General features: G+C 58.5%; 2 protein-coding genes across 2 annotated transcripts; one reads left to right on the forward strand and one right to left on the reverse strand.

The window, feature by feature from the left end:
* Positions 1-2,106: 2,106 nt before the first annotated feature.
* Positions 2,107-5,060, reverse strand: CCDC96 (coiled-coil domain containing 96). Its single transcript, XM_043448375.1, has one exon. The coding sequence runs from the start codon at positions 4,928-4,930 to the stop codon at positions 3,278-3,280; it is 1,653 nt and encodes a 550-aa protein (XP_043304310.1). The 5' UTR covers positions 4,931-5,060; the 3' UTR covers positions 2,107-3,277.
* A 450-nt stretch (positions 5,061-5,510) lies between these two features.
* TADA2B (transcriptional adaptor 2B) lies at positions 5,511-19,972 on the forward strand. Its single transcript, XM_043448376.1, has 2 exons — positions 5,511-5,907; positions 17,229-19,972. The coding sequence occupies exons 1-2, from the start codon at positions 5,638-5,640 to the stop codon at positions 18,240-18,242; spliced, it is 1,284 nt and encodes a 427-aa protein (XP_043304311.1). The 5' UTR covers positions 5,511-5,637; the 3' UTR covers positions 18,243-19,972.
* Positions 19,973-21,875: the final 1,903 nt, after the last annotated feature.

The following is a 21,875-nucleotide window of genomic DNA, read 5'->3' on the forward strand; positions in this document are numbered from 1 at the left end:
TTCATTTAGTGGTGAAGAAGTGTTTCCTTTTCAGATGCCTTGGGCTTTATCCAGGTAGTGCCTGTGTCCCTTATGCCGCCGATGCCAACAAGAAACAAAAAGCCCTCTGTAACAGCAGCCTCATCCAGTTCAGATCATTTAAAAACAGAGAGAAAGGCTAGTTCACCCTGAATCTCCCTTGCCTGTAGGCTGCTGTCTGGCACTTAGACAGCTACTTCCATGAGTTGAGCCTAAGTCACTGATTATTCTCAAGTTTTTTATGCCAATGGTAGTAGTTATTGTATTTACATAATTCAATTAAATGCTATGTCAAAACAGTGTTGCGAAAAGAAACTGTTGCTTCTAAGAACACTAAAAGCTTTGAAAAGTCTCAGTAAAGGCAAATCTCTTTCAGATGCTGTTGAGTTGGGTGGGGGTGAGACAGCTGGAGAATACTTAGTATGTTGGATGTTACATGTTAACTGCGTGCCAGGCACTACATTAAACCTTTCCTTAAAGTATGTTTGATCCTCAGGACAACTCTGAAGTGACCACCGAGGAGACGGAGGCGCACACAGGCCGAGCCACCTGCCTGATGGAGGAGGTGGAGTGGCCAGGATTTGAGAGAGGATGAGACGGGAGTCTGCGGTGAGGTTATTTTGCAAGAAATTTAAGAGATGCCATAGACGATTCAAAATGGGTGCAGTCATTCGAGAATCAAAGATTCTACCCTTAAGGAAAGGCCTTGGCCATCTCCCCGAAGATTAGCAAGTGGTTGTGTGTTTTATTTTCTAAATTAGGATAAAATGTAGAAATCAGAAAACCAAGAGGCTAGTTTCATGGACATATTATTTAGATTGTCTTGTGCTTCCATTTTTCAGGCCCTGTACTTTTTGACAAAGAGTGTTCATAAGAATCATCTTAATTTTAGGGGTGTTTTGGTGTTCATTTTGTAGCCTTTTGGTGTTCATAAGGATCATCTTAATTTTAGGTGTTTATAGCCTTTTGGTGTTCATAAGAATCTTAATTTTAGGGGTTTCTAGTCCGGACTGGGGCACTGCTCTGTAACTGTCCCCTCGAGGAAGGGGGCGGATCTGCTGGAATGGACAACTTTGTGTCTCTGGGGTCCTCCTTCCAAAGCTACTAGCCTGCCTCCCTGTCCTTGTCCTCATTGGCTCTGCTTTGTTGAGACATCCTCGTTACTACCTGTCATCATTTTTGAATCTGGCATGGGACTTGTTGCCTGACACGTAATAGGAATTCAAGTAACAAATATATTCAGCAAATGAGACAAACGTGAATGTTATTAACCCAACAAATTTATTGCGCCCGACTCTCCTGCTCACTGTGGTGGTCAGCAGGGAGGATGATAAACCCACCGTCTGCCTCCCAGGGCCTCTGTCTCCTGGGGGTACGGTCACAGAGGGGCGGGCGGGTCACAGGCTGGGGTGGCGCTGTGCCTGCAGACAGCTGTCAGGCGCTGAGGGAGGCAGATGATGATTTTTGGGTCCCTGGCTTTCTTCCTCGGACATGGTCTGTCTGAAACAGCTTGTGAGTTATTGGAACTTCGTTATGAAATAGTTAACAGAAGATTATTACCTTCTAGTCAACTGGAACATCTTCAGCACAGGTAACATAATTGGAGAGGACATCGGTAATTTTGCAGCTTAAACATGACTGAATACACCCACACACCCACACCCCCACATCTCAGAGACCTACTGGTCACCAGGTTGATGGCTGATGAGGAAATCCACCTGGGTAATTGCCGGTGGTTCAAAGTCAGCTGAAAATACTTGTTCTCTCTCTAGTGAACCAAAGGCCGGGAGACTCATCATAAAAGCTATAGGCACCGAGTCTGTTGCCAGCTTGTCTTTGAAGCCTCCCCAGCCACAAGAGTGGGCCACTGCTGTTCCCAGTCTGAGGCACAGGAAAAACCAAGTTCTATCCGCCAGGGAATCACTGTTTTACTTTGGTCTTGATGAATAGGATACAGAGAAGATGAAAAAAGTTGTAGAGGAAAAAGAGAAGGGAAGCAGGAAGGCAAAGCTTTTTACTGTCCTCACTGTTACGTTTATGTGCTTTGACTAAGTACGATATTATAAAAGAGTATTCATGCTGTGGAAGTTAGGGAATTTTAATCAGTCCTTATTGGCTTTAAAAAACAAAATGTCATCGAAAGACAAAAGTTATCGTGATAGTCTCACAACTGAGTCATCTGCGTACAGTGGGGTTTTCTAAAGGTATTTAGCACCGAAGAAGAGATCACCCTTCTTATGATCCTTCTTAAATTTAGGGATGGAAGAATACTTTTAATCCCAAATCTGCACACATCTCAAAATTCAAGCTAAGATTACAAAGAAATAAAGCCCCTGACTCCCAAAGCATCAAAGAGACCTTAAAACAGCCATCGCTGATTTCAGGTTAAGGGGATAGACCTGTCAGGGGTTTCTTCATGTTAATATTTGGCACAGTAAAAAATCATGTGCTTAGTGATGGTCTGAGATCTGAAAATATCTTGCTGAAAACGAAAGGCTTGTAGACACTCAGCAGTCACACCACTCTGTATATTTTGCACCTGCAAAACACAATACAGTCACCATTTTGTCTTCACTGGAAAACAAAATTTCATTTTTGGTACAGATCAATGCATTTCTTTAGTGGGTCCAAGAAAATGTTTCACTAGCATTGAAGACTGTCCTTGAGCCAGAAACAGACATTCACAGTTAGACAGACTGAGCCTCCTTTCATTGGACAAGGCTCTTCTCCCTGTTTCTCATCCCTCTTTTCCTGGGTGTTGATTACCCCAGAAGCTAGCGCTGTTTACATGCAAAACAGTTTTAAGGGAATTAGTGAGGTTTGAACTGAAACCAGCGATTCAGGACCACACAGTTCAATCCATTCAAAGAGGATTTACTCTTGTGCTTGGTGCACAGGAATTTGTTGGGCACTCTGCCCGTTTGTTGAACACTCTTGAACATAGAGGAGGATCAGTTCTCCTCAGTGTCAGGACACTGAAATTATGGAATTGCTCAGAGAGAAAAAGGTCTGTGACAGCTTTTTATGAGAAATCGGGTACATTAAGCCATCCCTGTTTGTTTCCCTGCACCTGTTTTACTATTTTCTCTATATTTAACTCAATTCTGTGCTCAGCATTAATTTGGAAGCTGAAAAATTAAAAATATAAAACACAATTTCATCCCAGTCATCAGGGGCCTTTTCGAGAGTGACAACAAAGGGAGAACAGCAGTTAGTGAAGGATGGAGTTTGCTGAGACTGAAGTTGCCCATCAGTTGAGTCAGGAGGGCAGAAAGGCCTTGGCCTCCCTAATCTTCTGCTTCACGCCTCTACAGGACAGAACAAGCCCGGCGTGGTGGTGCTTCAGGCTCGCCAGGCGCTGGTTGAGCACCTCCGTCCTGTCCACCTTCTCTTCCATGTCCCGGAGGAGGGATTCCTTGCCCAGAAGCCCACACTTCTGATTCAGCCTGATGTTGTCAAGCCGCAGGCCATCTCGGGCTTGCTTAGTCTTGGTCAAGATGTCCCTCTTCTGGGCCACCTGAGCCTCAATCTCCATGAGCTCTGCCTTTTTACACATGTTTTCTATGTCCACAAAGTGTAACTTTTCCTTCACGTGAGTTATTATCTGCACGTTGTTGGTCACCTTGTGGCGCAGTTTCAGGAGCTCCTCGTTCCGCTCCTCGACCTTTTCGTTGAAGGTCTGGTTCTCGATCTTGAGCTGTTCAAAGTCTATCAGGAGCAGGCCCTCGGTCAGGTCCTCCTGGGTCCTCATCCTGGTTTCAAAATGCACCAGGCTCTGCTTCAGCTGCACGTTCTCTAGCCTCACGGCGCTCATCTCCTTCTCCTTCTTATCCTCCAGAGCCTGGATCTGCTCCACCTCTCGCAGAGCGACCTGGCGGCCGCCCCTCATCCGGCAGCTGCCCATGGCCTGCATCACCACCTGCTTCTTGAGCGCCTGGAAGCGCCGCCACTCCTTGTCCACCCGGGAGACCTTCTCTTGGCACTGCAGCTTCAGCTGATCCAGCTCGTGGTGATACCAGCGCAGGTCGTCGGCCTCCTGCTTCCGCAGGTCCTCCAGGACGGCCAGGTGGCGGAGGTAGGCCTGCTCTTTCTCAGAGGCCTCGGGCTCCGCGCCCCTGTCGCCTCCGGGCGCCTCGGCGGCGGCCTCCACACCCTTCTTCTTGCGCAGCGCCTCGAAGATCCTGTGCTGCAGGTAGATGTTGTAGCGTTGGTAGCGGCCGCGCTCCACCACCAGGGCGCGATACTGCTCCAGGAGCTCGGCGCGCAGCTGTTGCTCCTGCTGCTTCTGCTCGTCCTCGCTCCAGTCGTGAGGCTCGACAGCGAGCCCCTCGTCGAGGTTTCTCAGCTCGTCCTCGTCTTTCCGGGGGACCCGGGCCTCCAACCCCTCCTCGCTCGCCTCGCTCTCTTCGTCCTCCTCTACCTGGCCTTCCTGCGCAGTGCCCCGGGCTGCCGCGGCCTCTTCCTTGCCGACCGTGGCCTGCTGCAGAGAGACCTGCGACGGGGCTCCCTTCCTCCCGGGCTCCGCCACCGCCGCCGCCGCAGCCTCTTCTTCGCCCTCCTCCTCCTCCCCCTCCTCCTCGGGTTCCTCGGGCTCCGGCTCGGCTGGCTCCCCAGGCCCGGCCTCCCGAGGCTTCCCTGGCTCGGCTTCCTCCTGGGCCTCGGCCGGGCTCTCAAGCTCTTCGGACCCCTCCTCGTCAGCAGCTTCGGTGACCGCCAGCCCTTCCTGGGATTTGGCCGGCTTCGGCGCGGCGGCGCCTTCCTCCGAAGCCTCTACGGTCTTCGTCTCCGGCTCCGGCTTCGCGGGTTCCACCGGGGAGGGGGGGACGGAGCTGGCCTTGACCCCGGACAGCCGCGAGGCCAGACTCTCCACCTCTCCATCTTCCGTCTCGGGGTCCCCAGGGTGGTCGTCCATCTCCCTCCCTTCAGGTCAGCGCCGCAGACCCTCCGGCGGGGAGCTGCTGGCTGTTCGGTTTCCAGGGGCAACCAGGGGCGCGCGCGGAGGGGCCCGGCGATTGGCTGGGCCTCTGCCCCACGCCCCGCCCCTTCTCCTCCCCGCCTTCCCGGCCAGAGCAGACCAATGGGAGACCGCGCCCGTACGACGGGGGGGCGGCTTTGATTGGCGGAGAGCGTAGGCTCGTACCTAGAAGGGGCGGGGCACATCCCGCAGTGCTTCCTTTTCCGCCCGCTTTCCAGGGCCTGGGGCCCCGCCCCGTTCTCCCCGCCTCCAGGCCAGAGCAGACCAATGGGAGGCTGCTCACGGACGACGGGGGGCGGCTTTGATTGGCGGAGGGCGTAGGCTCTCACCGAAAGGGGGCGGGGCGCGTCCCGCCGCGGCTTCCTTTTCCGCCCGCTTGCCAGAGCGTCGGGGCCTCTGGGGTTGGGGTGCGGGGAGGAAGCGCAGGCGCAGAGCAGCAGGCCGGGTCCCCCACCCCCACCCCCCCCGCCCGGCGGCGCCTGCGCGGTGCGCGACCAGGTCGGCCCGAGGGCGCCTGCGCGCTGAGGCGGGACGCGCGGCCCGGCAGGCCGGCTGCAGCGGGCGCCTGGGGCGGGGCGGCCGCGGCGGCGGCGGCCGCGGCGGTTTCGCTGGAGCGCGGGGCGGCGGGGCCCCGGCGGCGGAAGATGGCGGAGCTCGGCAAGAAGTACTGCGTGTACTGCCTGGCCGAGGTGAGCCCGCTGCGCTTCCGCTGCACTGAGTGCCAGGACATCGAGCTGTGCCCCGAGTGCTTCTCCGCCGGCGCCGAGATCGGCCACCACCGCCGCTACCACGGCTACCAGCTGGTGGACGGCGGGCGCTTCACGCTCTGGGGGCCCGAGGCCGAGGGCGGCTGGACCAGCCGCGAGGAGCAGCTGCTGCTGGATGCCATCGAGCAGTTCGGCTTCGGGAACTGGGTGAGCGGCGGGCCCCCAGGCGCACCTGCGGGGGTGCTGGCTCCGCGAGGGCGCGGGGGGTGGCCATGGGCGGGGGGTACGGGCCCGCGCCCGCCTCCCGGGGCAGGGCCAGGCGCACAGAGAGGGTGAGCCAGCCGCCCAAGGTCACACAGCAGGAAGTAGCGGGGCGGGGGAGCGGGAATCGGGCTGACTGCCCCCCACCCCCCACCCCCGGGCCGTTTTCCCAGCCTTTTGGGGTGACCTCTGCGGGTGTCTGTCTAGTGCACCCCTTGGGCGAAGCCCGGCGCCCCGCAGGGGACTCCCCAGAAGGGAGTCGGGGGGACACGGGCGGCTCTGAGCCTTGACAGCAGTAGGGCGGCCCAGGAAGGAGTGGGTTTTGCCTGGGGGACAGTGTGCTGAAGGCCAGAGCAGCTCCTCTCTACGCCTTCTGCCCTGCAGGCAGGCGCTCCTGGTCCTCCCCGCCACCCTCACCGCCGCGGCCACCACTCACTTTGTGGCCTTGTGGCCCCTGCCAGGCACTTGTTGACCCTTGCGTCCCCGCGACACCCTGGGCTTCGTGTGACCTGGGCTGAGTGGGTTCTGCCGCGGAGCGCATGGACTGGGCCATGCCTGACCTTTTGCATTTGGGTCTCTCCACTGGGGGCCCAGTTGGTAAAGAGTGCCCCAGCAGTGCAGGATACCCCGGGGTTTGACCCCTGGGTTGGGAAGATCCCCTGGAGAAGGGAAATGGCAACCCACTCCAGTATTCTTGCCTGGAGGATCCCCATGGACAGGGGAACCCAGTGGGCTACCATCCACGGGGTCGCAGAGTTAGGCACGACCGGGCGACTTCACTTTCTCTCAGGAGGTTTCTTTGGGGACATTTATCCGAGGGAGAACACAGCTGGACTGCACTCGTCCACATCGGGCTCTGGAGAGAGAGGGATGTGGTGGCTCTTCCCCAGGTGGTCTCTGAGTGTTCTTTGCACTCTGCAAGAGGAGGCTTTCGGCCGTGTTAGAAGGAGAAGGCCTGGCTGGCTTTTGGCCCATAACCACTAGGGATGTGTGGCCACCTCCAGGCGTTGTGAGAAGTGCGGGGGGAGAGACGGGAGCCCACTCCCTCCTCTTTCCATACCCTTCCATGTGGTGGTCCCCCAGCTCCCCGAACCACTTCTCCAGCAGCACAGCCGTCCCTCGCCATCCACGGGGGGGGCGGGGGGGGGCGGGATTGTTCCAGAATCCTCCCAGGCCACCAGAATCATCCCGTACTCTGTCCCTTGTCTAAAATGTCAGAGCAGGGTTGAGCCCACAGATGCTGGGGCCCGACCGCCGGCCCCTTCTCCTGGGCTTGCCGTTGGAGACGTTCCACGCTTCTCCCCGCGTCCCCAAACCTGCCCTGCCTGTATTTAGGTTAGCTTTTTTCTGTCGGTCAAGCGAGCCCGTCTTCGGGGACCCGTGCCCATTCCGCAGCCCTGGAATCTCGAGCCTCTCCCAGCTCCTTAGAGACACTGCTCCCGGTTCTCAGCTGAGTGCCAGCATCACGGAGGCCACCCCCCGGACCCCCCTCACTTGGTCCTGAAGCGCTGTCCATGGACGTGTGTGGAGCCTCTGCTCCATGCGCGTCCTGTGACGGTGAAGGAGTGTGGAAGGAATGGTGTCAGCCTGGCCTTCATGGGCGTTACAGGGTTGTGGCGGGCTGGTCCTGAGGTCCAGCCTCTGGTTGCAAACCCATCCCTGCCATCCCGGTGCGTATTCCCTGGACTCCTCCACTTCCCTTGACCCAAATCTCACACCTTGATCGGTTGGCTCCTTGGGCTGCAAATGAAGTACCATCCTCAGGGCCTTCTTCCGGGTCCAGTTCAGTGGCAGCCCTATCTTCAGAATCTTCCAGAAGCTAGCCTCTTCTCACAGCCTCAGCGCAGGCTGGTGTCCATCTCTTGCCTGACAGCTCCTGGAGCCTCCGGACTGGCCTCTCTGCTTGGTCCCCGGGCCCTGCAGCCCGTTCCAGGAAGCAGGATTGGAGCCGTGTCTGAGGACAGGTCACCTCCCATCAGCCTGCAGCGGCTTCCAGTTGTACGGAGATGAAACTTGAGGGCCTGCAGGGCCTTTCAGCGTCTACCTACCCCGGGATCCTTTTGATCATTTGTTATTTGTTCTGTTGAGAGTGCTCCCCACTCCCCGACCCCCCCAATCATGGTTTGTGAGTGGTCTTTCTGCTCCCATATCAGTGCTTCAGAGAGACTTCCCTTCCCCGCTTCATTTTTGCAGCTCTTATCTCTGCAGTTGCCGCTAAAAATAGCTGGCATGGACCGAGAGGCTCGCTGGGTGCCGGGCCCTGTGCTGAGCTCGCGTGGTTCCTTGTGAGAGCCTCCCAGCACAGGTCTGTGCCACAGGCTTCGGGCCGAATCGTTTGGTGTCCGAGTCTGTGCTCCGAGCCGCCCCGTCAGCACTGCCTCCCCTGCAGCTCTGCGGAAAATACTTGAAAAGTGAGCCTGGGGCTAAAAGATGTACTGTAGATGCCGAGGGAGGCCGGGAGGGTGCTCTGAGAGCAGGACTACTTTAACTTGCGCTCAAACCATCTGGAAAGCGTGCTGAAAGGCAGGTTCCGACTCTGGGCTGGCAGCAGGCTCAGCTGCTCCAAGAGACAAAGCCGGGGGCTTCTCCCTGCTTAGCAGGCCTTGGGGTCTGGGGTCGGAGGTCCACGGGCAGGCTGGGGCGTGGCTCTCCCATCTCTCCCTCTGCTCTCTGGGGCGCCTTTGCCCTGAGCTTCGCTCTGCTTCCTCAGAGGCTCCTCTGCAGTGCTGAGATGCGGGCTGTTTCCAGGTGTGAGCAGGCCGCCGTCAGCAGGTGCGGGCTCTGGGTGAGGCGCTTTGCACGCGTGTCTGCCTGCTCCTTTCAGCAGGCTGTGGGCTGGTTCTTGGTTGAAGAGCAGCGATCCCGAGAATGCAAGGCCCTGTTCCAGGCCCCGGCTTCCACGTGGTGAGGCCAGAGCCGGGGCTTAACCTCCTGCTGCGTGCTCCTGGCTGGAGCCGGTTCTTGACCCGACTGGGTGGGGGGTGAATAAGGGGGCCGGGGCTGAGGGACAGGGACCTGGTCCCACGGGCGGGTGTGCGTGTGGGGACAGTGATGCAGAGGCAGGCGAGACCGTTGTGATTTCTCTGGTGGTACACGTGGGCGCGGGGTTGTGGGGACTCCGTGGGGACAGGCCCTGCTGAAGTCTGGACCGTTTGCTCACAGCGTGTCCCAGGGTCCGGGCCTGGCTGAGGGGTGCTGGCCGCAAGGCCAGGAGGGTTTGGGACGAGCAGCAGAGAGGACAGGGGGTGAGGGGCTGACACCTGTGACGGGAGGCCAGGCAAGAGCTCAGACTTCACTGGGCCCACCACGTCCCAGCACCGTGGGTTCTGAGCTGCCTCGTCCCGGGCCGCTGGTTGCGTGCTGGGCGCTGTGCAGGTTCGAGGTTGGAGGACACGGACCCTGGGGGACGCAAGCACGGATGTGAACACCAGGCTGCACTTTCCCACGGCGCCGCGCATTCGTTGGTTGGTTGCTGGAGCATCGACCGGTTTTAGGGAGGCCTGGGCCCCCCCCACCTCTGGTGGTCAGGAGGACTCCAGGGGCAGGTGGGGTTCACGCTGGCCCCGAAGCTTGATTTCAAGTTGAAAAAGGATGTGGAGTGGTCTGTGGACTCTGCGAGGCCTTGTGCTGTGAACGTACGTTCAGGCTGATTACCGGAGGCAGGCGGAACGTCATGAACAAGGGCTCTCCCTGCGTGGATGACAGTGGGGCCCGGCAGGCTGGGTGACGCGGACGCGCTGTGTGCCTTCATCGTCTGGCACTCGCTCAGGACCCATGTTGTGCTGGACCCCATGCTACACGCAGAGCGTCCGCGGGTGAGGTCTGGATGCAGCGGTTACAGAGAGTCCGGGGCTCTGATGCAGTGAGTCCTCAGCGCACTTCTCCTCCTCGGCAGGGCGGAGGCCTTCTGTGCGTTGGTGGGAAATGGGTCAGTTCATCCTGTCAGCTTCCTGAGAGCGGGGGTCTTAATCGCCATCAAGGAGGGGCAGGGAAGAGCTTGGGTGGAGAAGCCAGCTAGAGGTCAGAGAGTTATGCAGAGCGGGGCCTTTGTTGTTTGGGGGGCTGGTTCTGTGGGCCCTAGTCCCCTGGCTCGGGGTTGAACCTGCAGCCCTGCTGAGGGAGCATGGAGTCCACCGGAGCACCAGGGAAAGCCAGTCCCTGAGCAAGTGGTTTTCAAACTCTCAGAGTGATTGAGAAAACCCTGGGAGGCTCCTTAAGCACAGTCCTGTCCTCCCCCGCCACCCCACCCTTCTGAAGTCAGGAGGTCAGGGGGCGGCGTGAGAGTCCGCAGTTCCAACAGGTTCCCAGGTGATGCTGCTGCTGTCCCGGGGACCCTTTACTTTAAGAAGCACCGGTGTAGCTAGAGTAAGGCATGCAACTTGTAAAACTTTTACTATTTGAAAAATGTATATATTTTTATTGTGGTAAAGTATATATTATATATACATAATGCATACGTAAAATACATATTTACATGGGTACATGTATCCAGTGTATACTTTATGTATATATTAGATACATGTATCCATGTATACACATACTTTATGTATACGTAGTATACACTTTATGTATACATTAGACATACAGTGGACTGCAAGGAGATCAAACCAGTCAATCCTAAAGGAAATCAGGCTTGAATATTCATTGGAAGGACTGATGCTGAATCTCCAATACTTTGGCCACCTGATGTGAAGGACTAACTCATTGGAAAAGACGCTGATGCTGGGAAAGATTGAAGGCGGGAGGAAAAGGGGACGACAGAGGATGAGATGGTTGGATGGCATCACCGACTCAATGGAACCGAGTCTGAGCAAGCCCCGGCAGTTGATGGACAGGGAGGCCTGGCGTGCTGCCGTCCACGGGGTCGCAAGGAGTCGACCGTGACTGAGTGACCGAACTGATACATGATGTAAAGTTCCCCATCTTAACCACTTGTGAGTGTCCAGTTCAGGGGCATGGAGCGCATTAGTGCTGCTGGGGGGCGTCACCACTGGCCGGAACTCTCTTGTCTTCACGAACAGAAAGTCAGTCCTCGTTAAACACTAACCCCGTCTCCGCCTCCCGCAGCCCCTCTTAGCTGCTGTTCTCCTTGGTGTCGCTGTGGGTTTACCTGTCTAGGGACCTCACCTAAGTGGGTTCACACACTGTCTGAGCTCTTTGCCTTGTTTCTTAGGATAACGTCCCGGCTTGGCCAGTATTGTAGCGGGTGTCAGAACCTCCTTCGTGCTTGAGGCTGAGTAACAGTCCGCGGTGTGGACGGACCACACTTGGTTTATCTGCTCGTCTGGATGGGCCCTGGCTCTCGGGGGTGCTTCTGTGGTGAACACAGGTGTCCAGATAGCGCTGGAGTCCTTGTTAGTTAGGGTAAACACCAGGAGGTGGAATTGCTGGATGGTGAGGTAATCCTGTGTGTTCCTGGAGGACCCGCCATGCGGTTTTTGCAGAGGGGCCCGTGGCTTCATAAAGCTGTCTCACAAGTGTAGCCTGATTTGACCTGAGAGGCTTTAGTCCCCGTGAGGGGTGGTCACAGGTCTGAGCGGGTGAATCTTGAGTTCAGGGAAGAGGACGGGGACCCTGGGACAGAGCGGAGGCTTATGGAGCTTTCTAGCTTTAAAAAAAAAAGAGACCCGTCAGACGGAAGCGGTGGCCCAGGGACACAGGGCACTTGGAGGGGCCGCTGGCCTGGAAGGATGCACGGGAGACCAGTTATCGTGGCAGCTGGCCCTGACCGGCCAGCATGGAGCGGGGCTGGAGGGCAGGGGGAGGGTCTGGAGATGCAGGCGGCCGGCCCAGGGCGTCTTCCCAGCGCTCGAGAGGCCGGTGGGCATTCTCTTCACTGTAAAAGGTGACCGGCTGGGCTGGAGAGGGAAGCGGCCGCATCCAGGGCCCCGTGAGGGTGTGCTGGGCCAGAGTCCCAGCTGCGGGGAGGTGCATGCACACCGGAGCACGCGGGCGGCCGGCAGGTCTGCAGGCCCGGGTCCGAGTCCAGAGCCCAGGTTGGGTCCTCGGGGGCAGCCAGCCTGGAGCGCCCTCCTGGGCCCACGGCTCTGACCTCACCCGGTCCTGCGGGCCCACCGCCCGCTCCTCGGCCTTGGACCCCGCGCTCTCCTGGCCCGGCAGGCGGCTCTTTCTGCCCCCCCTCACCCCATCCCCCCAGGCCCTGCAGCATCCTGGCTGCCCCCCTGGGTCTCTACCCCAGCTGCCCACATGGTGGGCCCTCTGGTTGCTTCTGTCCTCTTGAGGCTTCTTCCTTTAAAGAACGAGGAAGCGGGAGCCATGTCTCCCTGGGGGGATGTAGCATGCTCGCCCCTCCCAGGCCTGGCCCTGGAGCCTCGGAACGAAGCCAGCCTCCCGGCCTCCACCCCCCAGGCAGACACAAGTCTGGTCAGGAAGGGACGTGCTCCCTTCGGGGTACTCCAGAGCAGCCCCGCCGACGACCCGCACGGGAAGGGTGCTCTGTGACATGAACGAGTCATCCTGGTAAAGGCGCTGGTTCGCGCAGAGATGGGACTGGATGCTCTGCACCGGCAAGAAGTGGGTCCCGCGGTGTCCCCCACACGTCCGGGGGGTCAGAGAGGGCACCGAGGCTGCACGCCTGTGAGCTGGTCCGTCCGGAAAGGGGTTGCTGGCACGGCTCTGCCTGCGGGTGGGCGAGAGCTGGCCTCTGTCCCAGGGGTGGCCGTGCCCAAGGTGGTCCTCGCGATCTGGGAGGCGGGGGACGCGGCTCGGAGGATGAGATGAGGTGAAACCCGTAAATGTCCGTACACGTTGACTGTGGCTGTTCACGATGGTGTGTTTTATCCTGACAAAACCCTTAAGAGGAGCAATTACAGATGATCAGCAGGAGCCGAGATGACACACGTCTCATGGCAGTGAGTGAGGAGCCAGGACGTGAGCCTCACTCTGGGCACCACGGAAGCCTTCCTGGAGGAGGGGACCTTGGTGAACACAGGCCGTGGAAGCAGGAATAACAAAGCCAGCGTCCATGGGCCAAGCCGTGCCCAGCACCAGGATCACCTCATTTAATCCCCGACTGTCCTGTGGTGGTGGCAGGCAGTAGCACCCCCGTAATCCCGACCAGGAGGCGCAGAGAAGTTAGTGACGCGTCCAGGTCACTCAGCAGTGAAGGGGTGGGGCCTGGAGCAGGGCCCGAGGCCCGGCCCCAGGCTCTGGGCAGAGAGGGCAGCTGGCATTTGTGGGCAGAGGCCGGGTCACAGGGCGGGGGCGGCCTTGGCCGGAGGGGAGAGCCCCCGAGGCCACCCCCGGGAGCTGGCCAGCCTGCCGTGGGACTGTCCTACATCTTTTCCCTTCGGTGATCTCACGGCCGGTGCAGGGTCTCAGAGATGCGTTTTCTTTCTTTTTCAAATGACTCCAGGAATCGGCATACCGAACTCTCCTCACCTTGTTCTAAAGATGGGAGTCTTTTTTTTTTAAGTTCGTGTATAGGAAAACAAGCCTGCAGACTTTGGGCTGCTTCCCGGGTGTTACCGCGAGCTGCGGTGGGAGGGGCCCCCTTCAGCTACAGCTGTGTGCCTTGTTCATTTCACTTGTACTTGAACTTTCCCTTCAAGTCTCTTTCGCCGAAACTTCAGCTGCTCATTGCCCGCCCAGCAGTCCCGTCTGTTTGTCCATCCACCCATCTGGATGAAGCAAAACAACTTGGACCTCGAACACGCGAGGGACAGGACCTCCCCACTGCCCATGTCCCCCCTGCCGTCACGGGCCGCTGTGAGGCGTGGACGGGACCGTCCCCCCTGGTGTGACCTGCTGACACGTGGGGACCAGAGACGCGTGAGACCAGACGAGTGGGATGCCGGGCCAGTGGCCGGCGTGGACCGTCTTCGTCGGGCTGTGTCCGTCACCGCTTCCCGGAACCTGTGTGTGCTCCCTGGACTCGGAGGGTCAGAGCCGGGCCGTCCCCTTCCGTCACGGCCCGCAGTCTCAGAGCCCGTGAAGTCAGGCTCTGGGGCTTTCCCAGGCCTTTCTCACTGGCACCGAGCTGACTTGGCAGTCCCCGGGGTCGATTCTCAGCAGTCACTGCCCAGCGCCTCCCTGAGTAGCAGCCTCCCCCTAGGCAGTGGCTAAGGTGGTCGGCGATGCGGGGTCCTGGGGACCTGGGTGCAGGGCACCAGCCCCACTGATGTGGCTCCATGAACAGCCACCGCCCAGGTCCCTCTGGAGCCAGAAACCCCTGTGTTAATGGAAGAGGAGCTGGCTCACCGAGGTGGCGGCACAGGGCCCATGGCCATCCGGCCCCTTGCCTGACAGGGCTGGGGAAGCCCAGCCTGTGTGTCTGGAGACTGCCCGGCTTCTTATCCCAGGCCGTCCGCCTCCACAGGCGGAGGCCCCAGGAGTGCGGACGTTCATGGAGCAAGACGCTGAGCGGTGGGCAACCTGCCTGTGAGCCCCGAGGAACCAACCGCCCTGTGTGCTGCCTGGGGGGCGGGGGCTGCCTCCCGGAACAGAGGTCCTCTCTTTTAAGGACGCTGTGTTTTATATGTATATGTATACGTATATGTGTGTGTGTGTGTGTGTATGTGTGTGTGTGTGTATATATATTTGATGCAAGGAGATCCAACAAGTCAATCCTAAAGGACATCAGTCCTGACTATTCCTTGGAAGGACTGATGCTGAAGCTGAAACTCCAATACTTTGGCCACCTGATGCGAAGAGCTGACTCACTGGGAAAGACCCTGATGCTGGGAAAGATTGAAGGCAGGAGGAGAAGGGGATGATAGAGGATGAGATGGTTGGATGGCATCACTGACTCAATGGACATGAGTTTGAGCAAGCTCCAGGAGTTGGTGATGGACAGGGAAGCCTGGCGTGCTGCAGTCCATGGGGTCACAGAGTCGGACACGGCTGAGCAACTTAAGTAATTTTTGATGAAAATCTTAGACCTGTTTAAACAGAGAATTGAGGCAGAATTTAACTTTAAAGAGGTCCCTTTTAGTTTTACTGATAAAAGTGAAAAACTAGTGCACAGAACCTCCACCTCCCTTCCCCGTTCCGTCTCAGAACGTGAGCGTTTTGCATCTCCTGGGGCAGGAAGTTCAGTGTCGGCACAGAAATCAACTCCCGCACAGACCGCCGTGAGGCAGCTGCCCCGGGCGCACACTTCCTCCTGTCTCCGGGGCACGAGGTAGTGCTGGCGCGGGCATGCGGGGCGCCTGTGGTGGGGGTCGGCCCCGCGTCCTGGCCCCCCAGCGGTCCCCAGCGGCCCAGGTGCCCCCTCCTGCTTCTCTCATGCTCGGGACTGCCCTTCGTTTTCAGAACGGGCAGTACCTGCGTCCAGCGGAAAGCGTCAAGTCCTCAGAAGGCAGACAGCGGAGGGCCTCCCTCCCAGCACCCCCAGCCACCCTGCTCCGTGCCCTGGGCACCGGGCTGCGGTCCCGGGCCCTTAGGGAGTGTCTGACAGCGCAGGCGGGCCGCGCCTCCTGGCCCCTCGCGTGCGGGGCCTCACAGGGCCCGGCAGCCTTGCCGGAGAACGGCCACACAGCCCCTGCCTGCTCCGTCCGCACGGTGGGAGCTGACAGAGAGGCCCCCGGACAGGTCACGGGGACGCCTCGGTTCGCTCAGACACCGATCGCTGCTCAACCTCCCGCCGCGCCCTCGGGCTGAGTCTCCCCCTCGCTGAGTACCCGGGGGGCGCTGGGGGTAGGCTGCCGGGGCGCCAGGGGGCAGCGGCCTCTCGGAGGGCAGAGCTCTCCTGCAGGGCCACACTGGACGAGGCCTGGGGCCCCCGTGCTGAGCCGCACCGCGCTGGGGGGGCCCTGGCGACGGTCAGATGTGGCTCCCACGACCCCGGCTGCCGGCCAGCGCGGGCAGTGCAGCGCAGGCCGGTGGTGCCCCGCCCCCGGCTCCCTGGGGAGCACAGCCTTTCCTACTGGAAGGACGTGTGTCTCGGAGGCTCCTTGGAACCAGCTGGGGTGGGCTGAGCTGCGGCACAGCGTTACTGACCCCCAGAGCCCCCTGGTTCCTTTACTGTGAGGACCGCGGGCTCACCATCTGGGAGCTGGTGACGGTAGTGATGGCTGTGACTTGCTTTTGCTTTTTCGGACAAAACGTTTCCTGGGAAAGGATAACTGCAGACTTGGTGCTGAGAGAGGTTTTTGAAGGAAGAACCGTGTAGATTCTCCAGCAGACGGCCTGCTCTCAGCTCTGATCCCCGCTTCCCCTCACTGTGCACAGAGGCGGCCTGGCAGGATGGGTCCCGGTGTGGCCTTTTCTGCCACCTGAGCGGCGCCCCGTGGGGAGAGGCTGGCAGGGTGGACGCCAGTCTGGTCACTCTGAGGGGCTTCCTGACACCTTCCTCCCCTCTGTGCCTGGTTGGTCGGCAGGGTCAGCCCCCCAGGGGACCGGCTGGTTTTTTGGGCTCCCGTTCTGCCTGTGGGGGTGCAGGGACCATCCTGACCGTGGCGGGGCGCTGAGCGTCTCTGGGCAGAGCCAGGGGAGTGAGGCCGGCGGGGCGCGGAGTGGCTGCTGGGAGCGAGTGCACACTGCAGGCGGCTGCTTTCTCAAGTGGCTTTAGCGGTTCCCTTTAAGGAAGAGGCCTCTTGGCAGAAGGAAAAGATTGAGGGACTTGTACAATTTCCTCCCATTAATAATCCTGTGCGCGCAGGGCGGGTCCCTTCTGGAGGCGTGACCCCTGTCTGCAGCCCGGGTCGGTCTCCCGCTGCTTGCTGGACCCCAGGGGCCCGCAGAAGCGGTGGCCCGATTCCCGGGTCACCTGACCGCCAGCCGGGGAAGGGACACACCGGCCCAGGGCTGGGGCATCAGAGACGGAGCCTGGTGCTTTGCGTTGGGACGCAGGCGGTGCAGTGAGCCAGCCTCCCTCCCTGGTCGGAAGGCCCCGGGCCGCATCTGTTCTCCTAGTTCAGAGTGGAGAGGTCACTAGGGCCAGCAGGGGCCCCCTGGGCTCTGGCTGTCCACCCAGGCCTGTTAGGCTCGCAGCCAGGCTGCTGGGAGGCAGGGCAGCCCCAGCCCGGGTGGCCTCTGCTTGTCCTCTTAAGAGAACCAGGAGAAGAGGTGGGGTCTGGGATGTGGGTTTCAGCTCTGCCCTCTGAGCGGATCGGCGCCTTTCTGAGTTCCTGACTTTCTCCGGGGGTGGATTCCCCAAAGGTTCTCCCTCCATCCAGGGGATCAGCCCAGCCAGAGTGGCTGTGGGGGACAGACATCACGGTGCCTGCGGGCCGCGGGGTGGAGCTGCCTAGGGAGCCCCGCGCCCAGCCTGCGCCTGACGCTCTGATCGCTTCTCGTCTCTGCAGGAGGACATGGCAGCTCACGTCGGCGCTTCCCGGACCCCCCAGGAAGTGATGGAGCATTACGTAAGCATGTACATCCACGGAAACCTGGGCAAGGCCTGCATCCCCGACACCATCCCCAACCGGGTGACCGACCACACCTGCCCCAGTGGGGGCCCCCTCTCTCCCAGCCTCACCACCCCCTTGCCTCCCCTAGACATCTCGGTGGCCGAGCAGCAGCAGCTGGGCTACATGCCGCTGCGGGACGACTACGAGATCGAGTACGACCAGGACGCCGAGACGCTCATCAGCGGGCTCTCGGTCAACTACGACGACGACGACGTGGAGATCGAGCTGAAGCGCGCGCACGTGGACATGTACGTGCGCAAGCTCCGCGAGCGGCAGCGGCGCAAGAACATCGCGCGCGACTACAACCTGGTGCCCGCCTTCCTGGGCAAGGACAAGAAGGAGAAGGAGCGGGCGGCGCGGCGCAAGGTCAGCAAGGAGGAGAAGGAGCTGCGGCTGAAGCTGCGGCCGCTCTACCAGTTCATGTCGTGCAAGGAGTTCGACGACCTGTTCGAGAACATGCACAAGGAGAAGATGCTGCGCGCCAAGATCCGCGAGCTGCAGCGCTACCGGCGCAACGGCATCACCAAGATGGAGGAGTCGGCCGAGTACGAGGCGGCCCGGCACAAGCGCGAGAAGCGCAAGGAGAACAAGGCGGCTGCGGCGGCGGCCGCGGCGGCGGGGGGTGCCAAGCGGGGCAAGGAGGAGGGCCGAGACGGCGAGTTCGCGGCCATCGAGCACCTGCCGGGCTTCGAGCTCCTGTCGGACCGCGAGAAGGTGCTGTGCAGCTCGCTCAACCTGAGCCCCGCGCGCTACGTGACCGTGAAGACCATCATCATCAAGGACCACCTGCAGAAGCGCCAGGGCATCCCCTCCAAGAGCCGCCTGCCCAGCTACCTGGACAAAGTCCTGAAGAAGAGGATCCTGAACTTCCTCACCGAGAGCGGGTGGATATCCAGGGACGCCTCCTGAAGCCCGCCGCCCGGAGCGCCCGGGATGGACGGATGGACAGATGGAGGATAGTCACCGCGAGAGCACACCGACAGCGAAGAGGGAAAAAAAAAAATTTGTGAGCCAAAACGAAACGGGGTGGGCAGGAGGGGGAGAGGAAACGCTTTTCCGCCCCCCCCCCACCCCTACCCCGCATTGTTGCTCTTTTTTTTAAACAAATCGAGTTCTTTTTTTAGGGTATCAATTCTTTTTACGGTCCTCTGAAGAAGCAATAGCAACAGTCGGATCAAGGGGAAGACAAAACCCATGTATATTTTAACTGAATCCCTAAACGTAGTACTTTAAGATGAGGATTTGCCTTTAAGTGTTGAGTGTGGACACATGATGATGAGATCGGGAAATTTACTTTTTTTTTTTGTTGCTTCCCAGTGGTACAGGACTGTGAGATGGGCGGAGGGGAGCTCTTCCCTGCCGGCCGCCAGCTCACCCCTGTGACCTGAGCTCCGCGCGGCTGCCCTCGGTGGCGGCGGGCAGGTGGCACTTTAGGTGGAGGGCGCCGGCCGCGCAGGAGAAGAGGCCGGGAAAGGGCGGGTCGGGCATCCCTAGGGACTGGCCTGGAGGAATTTGGTGGTGAATGGTTTGGCCGAACTGAGCTTCCCCACGACGGTTGGCGGTGGCACTTTGAGGGAGCTCACCGCGGTGTCTGGGGGGGATGCGGGGCCTCCTCCCCTGGAGGTGCTTCTTGCTGTGCTTAGAACTTGGCCGTGTGTTTTACTTGGAAGAACTCATTTTAAATGAAGTTCACTGAGAGTTGAGAGTTCTGGGTTTTGGGTCAGCTCCTTCCAGGGTTCTCACCCCAGTGGCAAGCCCCTCTTTCTCTGAGACTGGCCACATGTCTTATCTTTTGTGGTGTCAGGCGCTGGGCTAGGCAAGAGGGACCCCTGTGGCCTGGAGGCCTGGGCACTGCTTCTCGGGGCCGCCGCCTTGAGCCAGACTCCGGCGTGGCTCTGCCCAGCCGGGTTCAGAGAGGCTCTCAGGGGTGCCCTTCCGTGACGGGCACGGCGCCTTCTGCGGGAACCTGAGGAGTCATGTGTCCTCCAGCTGCCCGGGGCTCTTGTGTCCAAGGCTCTGCTGTAGAGTCCATGGAGTGGCCAGACCCCAGTGCTCCTCCAGTCGTCCTGAGGCGCATCCTGCCTCTCATCCGTCGTAGCTACCAGACTGTTTACCTCCCAGAATGCTTGGGCTTGAAGTTACACTGAAGTGAAGGTGTTTGAGAAAAAAGGAAAAAAAAAAAACCTCATCGTTTCCAAGGACGGCTTAATTATGGTGCCTTTTCCTTTCACATCCTTCTGTCTGTCCCCTAGGGTGAACTTCCAGCATTAAATATACACTTCAAGTATATTGGGGGCTTCCCTGGTGACTCAGATGGTACCCAGCTGCAATGCAGGAGACCTGGGTTCAATCCTTGGGTCGGGAAGATCTGGAGAAGGAAATGGCAACCCATTCCAGTATTCTTGCCTTGGAGAACCCCCACGGACAGAGGAGCCTTGGCGGGCCACCGTCCACGGAGTTGCAGAGAGTCGGACTGAGTGCCTGACGCTCAAACAAGTCGTCCGTGGCTATGGGTGTAAACCGCGTCGCATGCTGGCAGAGCAGCACTCCCCGCGACCTGACCGCAAGCCCGGGACCTCTCTGACAGGAAAGCAGCGGGTGGTGGCGTCACGTTTGAGCGCCACCCGCAGGGTAACCACGGCTGCTGAGAGTGTGGACACGGTCTGCGCCGAGCAGAGGCGGAGACGGTGCTACGTCCCTCTAGGGGTTCTCAGCCAGGGTTCCTGGAGCAGCAGCGCAGCGCCCCCCGGGGAACCCGCTAGCGCTTCAGGGACTTGGGCCCCCCAAGGCTTCGGACACGCGGGGCGGGGCCTCGCAGGTCACTGGGACGCGGGCTGAAGTGAGAACTGTGAGCTTTAGCCACTCCAGTGTGACCGATTTTCTACATCAGATTCCTAGTTTGGTGAGGTTTTAAATTTAAGTCCTATTTTTATACAAAATGATTGCCAGACTTTCACGAAGCTTGAGAAGCAAAAGCTCCCTGTAAAATGTGCGTGGCCCCGGCCCAGAACTGTCAGACGAGAAGTTCTGTGCTTAAGCAGGTTTTCAGTGTGTGTGTCTTTTCTCGATGGTATGAAGAATTTATTTAGGCTTGACTGTTTTTAAACACCATAATGAATGTATAATTTATGTTAAAAGTGTGAACCCTTTGTTACAAGGGAAAAGTAATTTTATGATTGGTTGCCTCTTGTCCCATCAACTCCAGCTATTACTGTTGCATTAGTCCCGCCCCTGCTGTTTGCTCGGAGCCTTTAAATTTCTGTATTTAATTCTTATGATAAATGAGTCACCAATGATCCCATGGAATTAGGTCTTTTCAAAACTAAAACTCTCTCGAGTCAGAAGATAATCAGCTGTTCAGAACGATGCTCTGGATGGCCAGCATTCCGAGAATGTATTCAGACCGAAACTCTGCCTACCGCCTTTTTCCCTTTTACACATTAAACAGGTTGAGAACCAGACAGTGTCACGGCGTGCTCTTTACTGCCTGCCCCTCAGCCACAGCTTTTCAGTCTCGTGGGTGGTGCGAGCCAGTCCTCAGCATCAGGATCTTAGTGTGGCTCTTGGTCATCGCGCCCGTTTTCCCTCCAAACTGTTAGGCAGAAAAGCCCTTCAGGCCAGCGCTCCTTCCCAGAAAGGAATGAAACACCCAGAGCTTCCGTGGAGCCAGGCTGCGGAAGTCTATGGTGAGGAGACAGTGCAGGTCCGTGACCTACATGGAGGAACGAATCCAGGCCGCAGTTAGGGAGAAGTCGGGAACCCGACGCAAGTGCAGCCCGCGGGCCTCTGACTGCGGTGTCAGCATGGACACGGTCCGTGTTTTCCTGTTAGTGGTGACTGTGGATGAGTGAACAGGAAACAGTTCCCATTGAGGCCAGACCGTCTCTGGGTTTAGCACCTTTTAGCAGCTGCAGCTGAAAAGGGATGAGAGGGGACACGCACAGAAACTAGTGTGAGAATTACTCACGCTCAGCATACAGATGCAGCCAGAGAGACAAAACCGTGTGCCCACAGCCGCGGTGTCAAAGCGAGCGTGACTCCTGGCGTGGTTTCCTCAGGGCACTCTACCGCCTTTAGTTCTGGACTAGGCCTTTTTATATGTATACGTGTATGTATTTTAACATTTATTTAGTTGGCTGCCTCAGGTTGTAGCTGCAGCAGGCGGGATGTTTCCCTGCAGAGCATGGAGTCTCTAGTTGTGGCTTAGTTGCCCCGTGGCATGTGGGATCTTAGTTGCCCAACTAGGGATCAAACCCGAGTCCCATTCATCGGGAGGTGGATTCTTAGCCACTGGACCACCAGGGAAATCCCTGGGCTATGCTTTTGACCAAATAATTTAAAGCAACTTAAAAAGGGGAAATTTCTTTGCAATTTTAATGATGGGATTATTACCTATACCTTTCAAACTTGAGTGCCCCCCATCTTTATGCAGTAAATAGATGTAACTGTACTGATCTTCAGTCCCTGAAGTACCCCTCAGAAGCAAAGAGAGCAGAAGGTTACTTTTCCTCTGGTACTTTTAACAGAACCTCAGTCATTCAG

The sequence above is a fragment of the Cervus canadensis genome, chromosome 26, assembly GCF_019320065.1.
Source record: "Cervus canadensis isolate Bull #8, Minnesota chromosome 26, ASM1932006v1, whole genome shotgun sequence".
Classification (NCBI taxonomy): Eukaryota; Metazoa; Chordata; class Mammalia; order Artiodactyla; family Cervidae; genus Cervus; species Cervus canadensis.

What these genes read in the sequence shown, in the direction of transcription:
- CCDC96 (XM_043448375.1), bottom strand. Translation starts at nt 4,930, where the DNA reads ATGGACGACCACCCTGGGGACCCCGAGACGGAAGATGGAGAGGTGGAG.
- TADA2B (XM_043448376.1), top strand. Translation starts at nt 5,638, where the DNA reads ATGGCGGAGCTCGGCAAGAAGTACTGCGTGTACTGCCTGGCCGAGGTG. An exon ending in AGTTCGGCTTCGGGAACTGG is followed by an intron (nt 5,908 to 17,228) that starts GTGAGCGGCGGG and finishes TCGTCTCTGCAG; the next exon opens with GAGGACATGGCAGCTCACGT.